We start from the raw sequence: 13,567 nt of genomic DNA, 5'->3' as shown, positions 1-13,567 counted from the left end.
ATAGCTACCCTCATTTAGGCTGAGGTTTAGGACAGTGACAGTGACGGTCTCCTCTGAGCTCCATGGCCTTACCACCCAAGGAAATTAGCCAGTTTTATAGTAGTAGCCATGCATTCTTTCTTGTTAAGAAGGCATTAAAAATCCAAATAAATGACTGACTGATGGTATCCCCAAGACAGAAGTGCCACTATTCTATTCTTGGGGCTATCTTATGGTGTTGTCCGTCTTTGTGGTTCTTAGGCTTATAGCTTTGGAGGACTATTGGATACATTTCGCCCTTGGCAGCTTGCAGGTTTCGTGTTTTATTTTGTGTCATGTAGCACAGACTCTCCTCACATTCAGTATGTAGCCCAAGATGACACTAATCTCTTAAGTCTCCTACTTCATTCTCCCAAGTGCCGGATTACACGTGTGTCCCACTCTATCCAGCTTTGAGCATGGGATTCATTTTCAGAGAAACTCGGTGTAACTCTACCTTTGCTTCCTTTAACCAACCCCCACCCCTAGATTCTTAGAATCTCCTTTCTTCCTATGTAACATCAGGCTGATGACACAGTGTTTTTAATCTGTTTGTATGTGTCTGCTCGCTAGCCTTTAACGATGTTACTTGGAATGCGTAACTGCCCTATGCAGTTATACATCTGAATCTTGATTACTCTTTGAAACATACATAACGAGGTGAAAACGATGCTCAGTGAAATCCTTACCCCCTTGGAAATCGCTCACGGTAGCCATGTGACTTGAACTCACTAGTTACCATCTTTATGACTTGGGACATGATTGTGAAGGCTTTATTATCATGCTGCATGCTGTTCTCAGTTCCCTATGTATTTTATGAATTGATAAGTGGCAGAAGATAAGGTATCAGCATAACCGATCCCATGTGGTCGAGCACATCAGTCTCCAGGCATAGAGGTTTTAGGCACAGAGTCAGATCTGTGTGCATGTCCCAACACGTTCACTTCATTTACCCTAATAGCATATTTGCCCTTTAGAAATGTAATTATGTAGAGACTAATTAGTGGGCTTTGCAGTTACTCAGGTGGTAGAAAAGATAAAAAGGCTTCTGACAGAGTTATAAAGATAACAAGGGAAGAGCCATGGCATGTAAGTGTCAATGGCTCTGGAGACTTTATAAACCTTAGAACTCTGAAAAACAAGGAGGGAGGAGGAATGATAATCAGGTTTGGGGTTTTCGCAGCTGGTTTGGTGAGCTATAAATCTAAGGAGAGGCAGGGTTTTCTCTTTTCAACTTTGTTCATTTATCAGATTTCTGATCTATTTTGAGCAGGACGTATTCTTCCCATTTTAGATGTTTTGGCTTTGGAAATTCCACAAAGCTCCTCGATTGACATGGCTTAGTCAGCTGATAGAAACATCCGGGTGTCAGGAGAGCGATCATTACTTCAGCGGTGAAGGCAATTTGCTCTGGTACATTGATGCATCATGATAGGCAGAGTTTATGAAGAAACAGAAACTATTATGGGACACCAACCTCCCATATGTATATGAATGAAGAAGCAGCCAGGGTTTCCAGACTGCATAGGATGGTTCCACAAATGGTTGAAGGCTGAGAGAAATGGGATGCCCAAGCTAAGGGAAGATGGAATCCAGGAAAAAAGAGTAAAAACATAAAGAGGGCAGTTTACATATGTAGATAGTTCACATGGTGATTCGTGAAGTCATACGTGGGAGTGGCAGATGTGTGTGTGTGTGTATGTGTGTTTGGTGGTGCTGTTTGTTTGATTGATTTTTACATAACTAATCTCTTCAAAACTAAATCTAGGAGACTGATATTAGCAAATTGCAAGGCAGGGGAAAAGAATTAACCTCCTCCCACCATGCCCCGATTTTGAAAGGTCTCAGCATCTACCAGCAAAGCTCCATTGAGGGTCCCAGATTCCGACTCATGAGCCCGTGGTAGACACTCCGCCATTCCTAGCCATAAATACTCAACGAAATCATGTTTTCGACAATGCCTTTTCTTAGACCCCCATTTAACTTCTCTTTCAATAGCCAAGGAAGCTGCCAAGTTGAGCCTGCAATTGGCATCATAACAGCAGTGGTTGTCCCAGTAGATGCACCTTCCCTCTCTCTGATACTGTTTATCAGCAAAGGGGCCTCAACCAAAGCCCTTGGGAGACCTTTCTAATTAGTTCGGTTTCCTGACATCTTATTTTCATAGAAATGCTTGTAATTGATTTTCAGTTATGTCACAAGGACAGAATTTCAAATGGCTTCATTAACACACGTGGGTACTATTTAAGGAGCCTTGTGGAGAGGTCCCAAGAGTCTGAGGGTCTGGAGAAGAAGATGTGTTTCTGCCCAGTAGAATAAAATTTGCACAGTATTCTAAAATTCAGGTTTATTTGACTAAATCTTCAGCAGTATTGAAATAGCTGGCTTTCTGTTTTACCTCTTTATTTCTTTACTGCATCTGACTCTGTCTTTGCCGTTGAATCAGACTGCTTTTAGCCTTTTGCCTATTGGAGAGTCGTGGGCAAATATTTCCCAAGCAACAGCTAGTGAGGGAGGCATCTATATATCCCTGCCTTCCACAGATTTCCCACGGTGAAGTGATGAGAGAGTGTGTGCTCCTAACTGAGATCCAGGTGGCTAGCAACTCAAGTGGGAGGGGAGTAAGTCTGGAGAGGGGAACGTTTACGGGTTGCGAAGTCTGTTTGAAAATCTATCTGAATACTTTCTCATGGAACAAGGGTCCACTGATACCTGCATAGGACTTTTGTCCTTCCTGAGAGATCCTTTCCTACCATTTAGAACTTAGTTTTATGAAGCAAGGTCAGCATTTTTATTGTACTGTTGACTATTTGTGCCTTTGGAATATAAAAGGAAATGTGTGGTTTTCTGTCTGGTATCGCAGCCCCTTTCAGGATTTCTCTTTTCCTCACGCAGAGGGCTGCTGCTCCAAGAGAACAGCAGGTTTGCAGAAGCTCTCCATTATTACAAACTGGCCGTCGGCAGCAGGCCCACCCTGGCTTGTAAGTAGTATGGAATTATCGGACTCTCTTCAACCTTTCCTTTTATTTGTAGAAATTCTCTCTATATATTAAAGCCTTTCAGAGAACATAGGGTGTGTGGTATTCCTGTTTCTAAATTCTTGCTAATACTGACAAATATCTCTCTCTCTCTCTCTCTCTCTCGCTCTCTCTCTCTCTCTCTCTCTCTCTCTCTATATATATATATATATATATATATATATATATATATATATTCCCCTCCCTCCCTCTGAATTTCATTCTTCAATGCCATTTTCATTTTATTTTTTTGCCAAGTAGTCTAATAGCTCATTCTTTTATTTCACTGGCTTTTGAGCTAAAAAAACATCTTTAGAGTTCAGTTGAATGAAAAGACAATTATGTTTTTAGTAGTACTTGGGGTTATTGTTACTATGATTGATACTGTGCTTGTCCCATATACAATTAATAATTTTTAAAAAATCAAATGAGAAATATCCCTGGGAATAGAAATGAAGCCAATACATCTCTGGTGCACATGCACATTGGTTCATCCTTCCATTTCTGCTTCTCCTTCTCAGCTGCCTATTTAAACACCGGCATCATTCTCATGAACCAAGGGAAGACAGAAGAAGCCCGACGTACATTCCTCAAGTGTTCTGAGATTCCAGATGAGAATCTGAAGGATCCTCATGCACATAAGAGTTCTGTTACCAGCTGCCTGTACAACCTCGGGAAACTCTATCATGAGCAAGGACGCTATGAGGTTGGCCCCACCTTTCTACCCTCCTGTTCCGATATAGTCTCAGTGGTTTCTAACCTACAGCATCCTTACTGGGGCCACTATAGTCTCTTGAGAAGCCAAGGTGTTCACATTTCAATTCATGTTGAGAGGTTTTATGATTGTTGGTGCTCACCATTTCTTTGATCCAAGGTACAGTTTCTAGAGAACAACAATGCCAACCAACCAGAGCTTCCAGGGACTAAACCACTACTGAAAGACTATACATGGACTGACCCAGGGCTCCAACTCCATATGCAGCAGAGAATAGATTTGTTGGGGCACCAGTGAAAGGGGAATCCCTTGGTCCTGCCAAGGTTGGACCCCCAGTGCAGGGGAATATGGGGGGCAGTAAGGGGGTAGATGGGGAGAAAACCCATATGGGGGAGGGGGAGAGGATGGGGGCTTATGGACAGGAAACCGGGAAAGGGAATAACATTTGAAATGTAAGTAAAGAAATATATCTAATAAAAAATAAAAAAAACAAATAAAAGTATTTCTATTCATTACATTAGGCATGTACTTTATCTAAAAAATCGATTAAATAAAAATAACATATCTTTAATGGTGGAGGAAGTAGTAAGAAAGATACTGTCTAGGAAATTAGGTGACCCACCCTCATCCACTTTGCTGATGAAACCATGTGTCTTAGTTACGCTTTCATGCTGTGAAGAGACCAATGTAATCCTTAAAAAGGAAAATATTTTATGTATGCTGGCTTACAGTTTCAAAGGTTCAGTCCCTTATCACCATGATGGCAAGGAAGCATGGCAGCGGGCAGACATGGTGATGGAGAAGGAGCTGAGAGCCCTACATCTTGATCCCCAGGCTGCAGAAGGCGACTCTTTTCCACAGTGGGCAGTGCTTGAGCATAGGACACCTCAAAGCCAGCCCTCCTACCCCCTAGTGACACACTTCTTTCAGCAAGGCCACACCTCCTAAATAGTGTCACTCCCACTGGACTGAGCGTTCGAACACATGAGCCTATTCAAATCACCACACCATGCCTGCATGGCATCTGCTCTCCCTTTGCTAAACCGTGCTCTATCAAGACGGGACACCCCCTCCCCCCGACCACTCACGTATCCTGCAGACTGCCATATGAGGAAGAAGTTGCACCTTCTAGGGAATTTTCATTTAACAGTTTCAGCGACTCTCATTTGTTGGAGTTATTTGCTTGCTGCCCCTTTATTTGTACCTTGAGTTAAAGCGACCATAGACTTGAGATGACTAATGAGTACCTTCCAAGTATGGACGTCTTTTAGCTCGTCTTGTTGAGTAATCTGTATTGACTGGGAAAATTTATGTTAAAAGAGCATTGCCAACATTCAGCTCCTTGTTAAGCTAAATTTTCATGTGGCCTTCCTCACTGGGCTGTTTCCACTCATGAAATTAAGGCAGCGTGATGTCAAAGGGCAGCTCAGTGATTTTCCTCTAGTGAACCGTTCAGAAACAGAAATGGGTAGATTGAGCTTTGGATAAATGTTATTAGGCTCTCTCTGTCTTCTAATGATGATTTATCTTTCTTTTTGTTCCTTAAATTAGGAAGCCCTGAGTGTTTATAGGGAAGCAATTCAGAAGATGCCAAGGCAGTTTGCCCCTCAGAGCTTATACAACATGATGGGTGAGTCCTATCTATTGTTTTCATTGATTTCCGGGGATTCACAGAGAAATAAGAACCTGTGTTCTGTAGGTTCTGTGTTCCTACTCCCTTGTTAGTAATCGCAGAGCAGTGCTCCCACTGCGCGTTATCGAGATGGTGCCACAGTTCTCACTCTGATGCAAGCAAAGAAATGGGCTAATGAAAGGTGTCCACCATATTTGCCGAATTCCAGAGTTTTTGCCAGGGAAGCTCAATACCATTTTGGTATCAAGGACTACTGAAGCTCTAGGGGATGAGAAGATAATATCTTGTACTTACGTTTAATTGTCGGTTATCTTTAGGCATGTATAGAATATGTGTTTATTTCAACGAATTCATCAAACATAGTAATGTTTAGCATATTATTCACTTAATCACAAGACGCTCAGTACTTACCCTGTAGTGGTGCGGAGATTCATGAGCTTTGCATGGAAAAGGTGTGAATATCCCAGCCGACTTGCACCATTTTCATGGATGAGGCCTTGGGTCTCTGTAGCATTTTTTCAGAGTACTATTTGAGACTCCGCGAGACTGGAATAACAAGAAATATGCTGCTATGAGTATTTACTTTCCTGTGCTGAGTTATCTGCTTAATTATCTACCAGTCAAAATGTATATCAACTTAGGACATAATTTGTTTTTCCTGGATTCAAAAGACAGAGACCTGGAAATTCTAACCAAGCTCTTAGCACCTGTATTTAATCCATTACTACTCCAGATGTTTGATGGTAGATACAATTAGAAGCTACCTGTTCAGCATGAGACTCTTGGGGGAAATAATTGCATGTAGCCTAATTAGCCTGGCTGATAAGTTAGCGTAACACCTTCCAGGGATTGTCGAAGGACTGCCTTTGTCCTCAAATCAACTATTTCTTTTAGTGCACAGCAGAATTTGGAGACTCATACCCTCTGTTTATTAAACATGACTAAGTCCTTCGAGTTTTCTAGACGTCCATTGTATGTAGGAAGTAAGTAGGAGGAGGCTGTCGAACCTACAGGCTTATTATCTTCATGGTAAATCCTATGGTTTGAGTAATCTGATAAATGGTGAATGATTGCATATTTACGCAAAGTCCCAAATACTCTATGACTTCAAAATGTGTATCTGAAAAAGAAAATCATAGTCTTTTGTTAAGTGACAACAAGGGTAGACATCCTTCCAAGATTGGGTGAAACACAATACAGGCTCACTGTAGAGAGAAAAAAGAATGTCACTTTGAAGAGGTGAGTGAAGTTCCCTGTCTCTGGGCGACCTGCCTCCAGCTGGCCGATGGAACATTAAAGTGATTGAACGCTCACATCAAAAATAGCACTGGGTACTTCTTTGTCAACTCTGAGATAAGTCCACCATGGTAAAGTTTGGCTTCGTTCAATATATTTTTGCCTCCGAGCTTTTGTTGCATTAAAAACAGTGCCTTTTACTCTCAAGCATTTCACCATCTGTCCAGGTGAAGGAAGTGTACACAGGAATCCCGTGTGCCTAGACTGGGTGGATCTGTTAGCCCTTTCCATATGAATGCTTGACATTTTCATAATGGAGCAAATGCTAGGATTGTCTTCTCGGGCTTTATCTAAAGAGACAGAGTGATTTTACTTTGATTTTATTCATAACCGTAGAGCCAGGTTTTTAATCAATCGTCAAATGAGTTATCTTGGCTGAAATCGGGTTGAGGTTTCACGTTCCTCAGTGACAAACAGCATGCGGTCTCTTTATTGCTAATGGGAAGTCCTAGTATTCTCAACAGTTTGTGATTTCAGAGAATTCATTCAATTATTTCATGTAAATAAATTGGATTGAGAATTGAGCCGGTACCTCGGGAATCTGCCTCGCCTTTGGTTACACGAAGACTGGGCTTTCACAGGCAGAAGATAAGTGTGTCCCTGGAGCCACTGTCTGGCTTTTTGTGTTATTTTCCATTATGGAAGGAGGTAGTCTCTTTGCTCAGATCTGAAAATACCCCTGACAATTTTCTACGGGAAGACCCTAATATAATTTCCAATACCAGACTCTGTCAGTAATTATGGTAGCTGCCTTCTGTTTGATTTTATGGGAAGCTCTGTCAGCTGGTCAGGTTTTACAGTTTTGCTCGTTCAGGAAACTATAATTTTCTCTGAGAGTGAATTCGCCTCCTAATCAAATGGGTTAAGTCCCCCGAGTGTTTGCTTTAACTCCTAATACATTTTGATTAGCCTCCGTTTGACAAGGAAAGAAAAAATGGCCTAGGAGATAAGCCGCCCTATCAGTTCATCGGTTTCATTAGTCTGTCAGCATGTGCTGATTATCCTATCAAGTTTATCAACAGCCTTCACTGTGTTTTCTAATTCACACATTTACATATTATTAGTGCCCTTTAGGGATCAGTGATGGATTATAATGTCTGGCTAGATTCAGCCAGCAAGTATTCATTTTTTACATGTCTCATTCATTTACCCCTTCTGGGCCACCATCCCTGAGCACTTGTATGCACAGGCATATTTGTGTGTGTGTGTGTGTGTTGTGTGTGTGTTGTGTGTATGGTGTGTGTGTGTGTGTGTGTGTGTGTGTGTGTCGGTGTGTATGTGTGTATTTTCTATTTTTTCTTTGCTTTAGAATATAGTAAAGCTAACAGAATGCATATAAAAATAGAACTATATTGGAACTTTTTTTTTAATAAATTCACTGAGGTTGCCTTTAAAAAAACTCTAGCTAGCCCTTTAGATTTTTTTCTTTCCTTGGAACATTTTAGGACCTTGTGCTGAATACCTTTCACCTGCTGTGAATACCAGATGAACATATTTCCCACTTTTGTTAGAATTTCAAAGCAGGGTTGATTAATTTGTTCCTCAACTTCAGTTTTCCATATTTTTATTCTTTTCTCAAGCTTACTCCAATTTTTCATAAGTAAGCACACATTTAATCTAATATATATACTTACTTTTTATTTTGACTCCATGGGACCAAGGTGTAGCTTTATCTAAAAGGGGGCTATTGTCCCTGAAGAATTATGTGAGCTGTAAACATTTAGAGGTACACCACACAGATACTAAACAAAATTTATCATTTTGCAAACGAAATTTAAAAATTAAAGGTCAAGTGGGAGTTAGAGTTGCTTTTAGACAGTTACGTGATTTTCCTCTCGTGGGACTCAGTTGCCTCTTGAGACAGTAAGATGGACTAAATGGCAGTTCAAACAGTGTAGGGCAGTCTCTGCAATGAGAGAGCCTGGCTTCAGATCACCTTTGACAGTTCCTAGGGTTTGTATGCCTGATAAGCTACTTAATTGGATTGATTTTGCATTTGTGTTCATAAGCTAGCTGTGATCATAACACCCATTTGAAAGTTGATGAAAATAATAATACAAGAATGTTAGCCTGATTCTCTGATCTGGGACCTGGTTTATAAAGTGGCCTTCCATTACAGTACCATTTCTATAGGGCTCCTACCTCCAAGAGTGGATGGTTTTATTTAGTGTTTGATCTTTCCCTACTTAGTAGAGGAGATATTGCCCAATAGATGAGGTTATTTTTAGAGCTAAAGGCTTGAATGTATTGAAGATCTAGTTAAAAAAAACCCTCAGGTGATTGTTATATATTCTTTATAGCCCATGTCCCCATTTTTCTCAGCAACTGTAATCCAAATCCTCCCTTTAGTATTATCTGTAGTAACTAAATAATATTGTCTGTAGTATCTGAGTAATATTGTATATAATAACTGAAAGTGAATCAGTACAAGTAATTATGGTTGACTCGATCCTATCTTCTTTGACTGTCTGTCTGTCTGTCTCGGTCTCTCATTATGATGTATTTTTCCTCTATCCTTAGTCAAACCTCTCTTTTATTCGAGTGGCCATTATAGGTAACTATTTGGTCTCAATTATTTTTCTTTATCTCTGAAACATTAGTTGAATAGCAGTATCATGGAATATCAGGGGTAAAACACTTGAGTCCTAAACATCCTAACAACATAATCAATTTTATTTGCCAGGAGAGAAAGTTGCCTTTCAAAGAACCAAGTTCAAAGGTTGGGGCTGCAGCTTCTGCTCCAGTCAGGAACCTAAGCTCTTGATTTTAAATTCAAAGCTTCTCTGTGTACCCAATCTGTGTCTCTGAAACTGGCTTCCTCTTTTCTTTGCAGGATGCTCTAGCCTCTACTTCCCTACTGCTAGATTGACAGCTATGCTGTTAAAAATAAGCCAAAGTTAAAACACTTAGCCGTAAAGAATATGACACCTACGCATTTGTGATTAATACCCCATACATTAAATATGAAGCACAAAAATGATTTCAGCACAGAATAGTTGGGAGCACCTTCTGGTTCCTCTTCGTTCTCTAAACGTCCATACCTCTGATTCTGTACCGCTGTGGAATGATTTTAAAGGATTACAGAAAGCTCAATTAGTTTGGTACTTCCTATTGTTTTTCTATCAGTTTGAGCTCTTTCCAATCCCAGAGGTCATTTTAAGCCTATTTACTCTTGAAAATGAAATTACCATGCATTCTCAATGCAAAGTAATTGTTTAGTTTAATTATACAAGTGATTTAGTCCATTTCATTTTGGTAATACAGTCTGCTGCTTAGGGTAAGAGAGAATGCAAGCTTCCAGTCTAGTCAGTGAGGTCTATAATCACTGGTTGAATAATTAGGACTATTTAAAGTGCTGTGTGCTGAGTGTAACAAGAAAACATGGCCTTAGATTCTCTACTGTGGTCCTGGGGGCACTATTGCCCTACATGTTCCCAATGTCCTTTTCTCTAAAGCCATGTATCTTCGTAATATGCCATGTGCATTTATCATCAAGAAGAAATCGCATGCCTTTGTCAACCAACTTGCTAATCGGGTCACTTTGCCCTTTACTGTCACATTAGCCATTGGTTTTGTCAACAGGGCTTGGATTATATTCTGTTGATTACTGATTTTGTTTGTTTTATATACACTTGTCTTCCTTCTAAGTCTCAGATGCAATGAACTTTTTTTTCTTCTCAGATCAGGCCTCTGGTCACTAATCTCTAGCAGAGAGAAACCATCTGCTTTAATTTTTGGCTCCTCAACATAGCCATGTAGGTATGAGAGCTGCATCTCCATTGTATTCAAGTATTCATAGAGCGTAAAAGGAACAGAGTGAACCAAAATATGGTTAGTTTATTAGAGAAACTTTTAGTTCAGAACATTTGTACAAATCTTAGAATTCTGTTTTTGAGAAGGAAACTTTTGGTATGAAAGGATTAAATGACATAGCAGCTCTCAGCGCCCTTTAGGTTGTTATTGACATAAAATGAAACAAAACAACCCCCAAAGGAGGAATCTGGTATAACGTCTCATGGCAAAAGCCAGACACTATCACTTACGATTCATTCTAAGTTTTCCTGAAATATGTCAATTACATGCGGAGTTCACTTGGTAGAATTTGGATAAAGAGTTCAAGTCACACTTAGCCTTGTATATCTTGTATGTCTTAAGGTCATTCAAAAATTTCATATTCGTGGGTTAATGTCTAGCTTCTTTCTCTTATCATTTCCCTCTGTCTTTCCCCTCCCCCATCTCTTTGGTGTCCAGTTTTGTTGTAGCATATAGTCAGAGAATATTCTAATAATTGTTTTCTTATGATGTTTTCCATGGTTAATGACCTGTGACTAGGTTTTCTTAAGAGAATTCTTTTATTCAACACGTTGAACATGCTGAATGGGAAGGAGCTGGGTTTTAACGGGAGGGAGATTTGAACTCTCCATCTTTCAAGGAGAAGCATTAACACCTGAGGACTGTTCAACTGCTTTTACCACCTGCTTTCCTATATGCAGTTCTGGAGATTTTCTTATGACCGATTCCATTGGCACCGTTGAGAATCTATATGTCAGTCCTAATCAATAGTAATTATATAGTATATAATTGGATTAGGTATTAATCTCTCTAACCCCCTAAGGAATGTTCTAATTTCCTTAAGATAAGTAAAGGCCAATGTAGATTTGAGAGACATTAAAAAACTTACTCAGGAAGTTAAGTAGCCAACAAGATAGGAGACGTAATACACTTTTGGCTGTGTATCAATATGAGAAATGTATAAAATTTATGAATAGGAAACTAGAGATACCCATGTCTCTGTACACTGTAGAAGGTTAACTTTTACTTCTTATTTTTTTCTGCTTTGTATAACATCCACATTATGTACTGTGGTTTCAAACCTTCAATTTGCCAGGCATTACTCTGTACACTACAAAGGGCATCGTCCAGTTCAGCTATATTAAATAGGTAATATATTTTGTTTAAAGTTTCAATTAAACATAGGGCAGCAAGATATATAGTCCCTTTGGGGAGTCTGAACACTTGAATGTCAATAGTGTGTCTGCTTAGGTCTCAATATCACTTGCTTTCCTGGAAATATGATATAAGACAGTTGATTATATTTCATTGCTATGAAAACCACACAAGCCCACCTGTTACATTAATTCATACTTTTGCCAGTTTTGTGGTAAAAGACATGAATGAAGCTTGATTGTTTTTATTTTAAAATCAAGGTATAAGGAAATGAACACACTCAAATTAATATGTATTTATATCCTTTATATTCTTTGATTCCCTAAAAGTTACAATGTATTGCTTTAAACAAACAAACAAACAAAAATAACATTTTTCTGATGTGTCAATAGAAGTTAAGGAGAAAAGAGTATATTTTAAAATCTTTTTCAGGTTAATAGCTATGGGGAGAATCTTTTACCCATGTAAATTTTTACATTTAACCTAAATGTAGGTTAGGCTATATTTTATAAAATGAATAAGCTATTCTAAATGTAAAATTCATTACATTTTCAAGATATGGCATGCTAAAATATGCAGTTTGATGTAATTTTCCTAAATAGATATAGTTTGTAGAAGAAAATTTTTCCCATGAAGGATACCATCCTGAAGTCAGAAATAAGAAGTTAGCGTTGCATGTATTTAGAAGAGGCAACTCCAAAGGCAGAAATATGGGGACCTCTCTTCACCTGTAAGTCTGTTAAAAGTGCAGCAAGCCAAAAGGGTATCATAAAGTATTTTTAAAATTTAAAAGAAGCTTTAAAGATATGTGTTTGGTGTACATTGCTGAACAAGTACTAGGTATTTCTGTTATAGAATATTTTGTTCATAATATAAATTACATTTATATTAATGACCACAGTATAGAAGAAACTTAGCATTCATCCTATTGTAATTGACTACTTGAGGTTAAGAGTCTACAACAACCTTCGAATCGTTTTCATAATTAACATGTTGGCAACAACAGACTGTCGGGATAAAATGCTGTACGTTCTACTTTCCCATTCTATTTTCTTTATTCATGTCAGTGGTCTCTATCCATGTATATAAAACTAGAACCCCAAACCAAAATCTCTGGGAAAGTTCAATGAGATTTTTATGTACAAAAAACAACTTTTTTCAACCTATTTTGAAAACCACACACGAATGCACACACAACAGAGAATTAGTAACACATTTTATTTTAACCTTAATTTCTTTTACTACCACTGAGGCCCATGCATGGTGACGTTTCCACAGCAGAGATTGGGCAGACTTCAGATGGATGGTTGCTCTGACTTTCTAGCATCCACCTGTCCAGTCCCATATCTGTATGGCTGTCCTGGCTTCACCAAACTTAAGCGTAAAGATAACTTCCCTTCGGTCTATGGCTTTTCTTTCAGAAGCTTTCTAGTCGCTCACAACACTTTCAACACGCTCGCTTACTTGTTTTCTTGAAACTGCCTTATCCCTGCTTCTTAATTGATATTACATGCATTATTTCTTCTAATGCTAGTACATGTTTCCCCCCCCCTTTTTTCTGATCTTGGTTTGTTTTAAAACACTAGTTAGCACCTCTTTGCATGTTTTTTCTTCCTTCCTTCCTTCCTTCCTCTCTCTCTCTCTCTCTCTCTCTCTCTCTCTCTTTTCTTTCCTTCCTTCTTTCTTTGTTTCTTGTCCAGCATTTCAGTAGTACTACCATTCTGAAGGGGACTTCATTATGAAGAGAAGGATTTTCATCTCACTCAACATATACAAGACACACACACGCACACGCACGCACATACACACACACACACACACACACACACACACACACACACACACTTACAGCCTAATTTTTGAAGGTTCTGAGCATTGGCTATGACCAATAGGACTGATTCTTTTTGTGATTTATTTCATTGAAAGTAGAAAGGAAATTGA

The 13,567-nt window shown here is 39.1% G+C and overlaps 1 protein-coding gene across 1 annotated transcript in view; it reads left to right on the top strand.

Moving 5' to 3' along the window:
* Tmtc2 (transmembrane O-mannosyltransferase targeting cadherins 2) overlaps positions 1–13,567 on the top strand; it is a 383,050-nt gene that overhangs the window by 240,343 nt on the left and 129,140 nt on the right. Inside the window, exons 5-7 of the mRNA XM_032911909.1 lie at positions 2,914–2,999; positions 3,557–3,741; positions 5,302–5,380. Coding sequence (XP_032767800.1) covers positions 2,914–2,999; positions 3,557–3,741; positions 5,302–5,380 — 350 coding nt within the window. The remainder of the gene's footprint in view (positions 1–2,913; positions 3,000–3,556; positions 3,742–5,301; positions 5,381–13,567) is intronic.

Source organism: Rattus rattus, chromosome 1, assembly GCF_011064425.1.
Source record: "Rattus rattus isolate New Zealand chromosome 1, Rrattus_CSIRO_v1, whole genome shotgun sequence".
NCBI lineage: Eukaryota > Metazoa > Chordata > Mammalia > Rodentia > Muridae > Rattus > Rattus rattus.
This window is presented reverse-complemented; position numbering and strand designations above follow the sequence as displayed.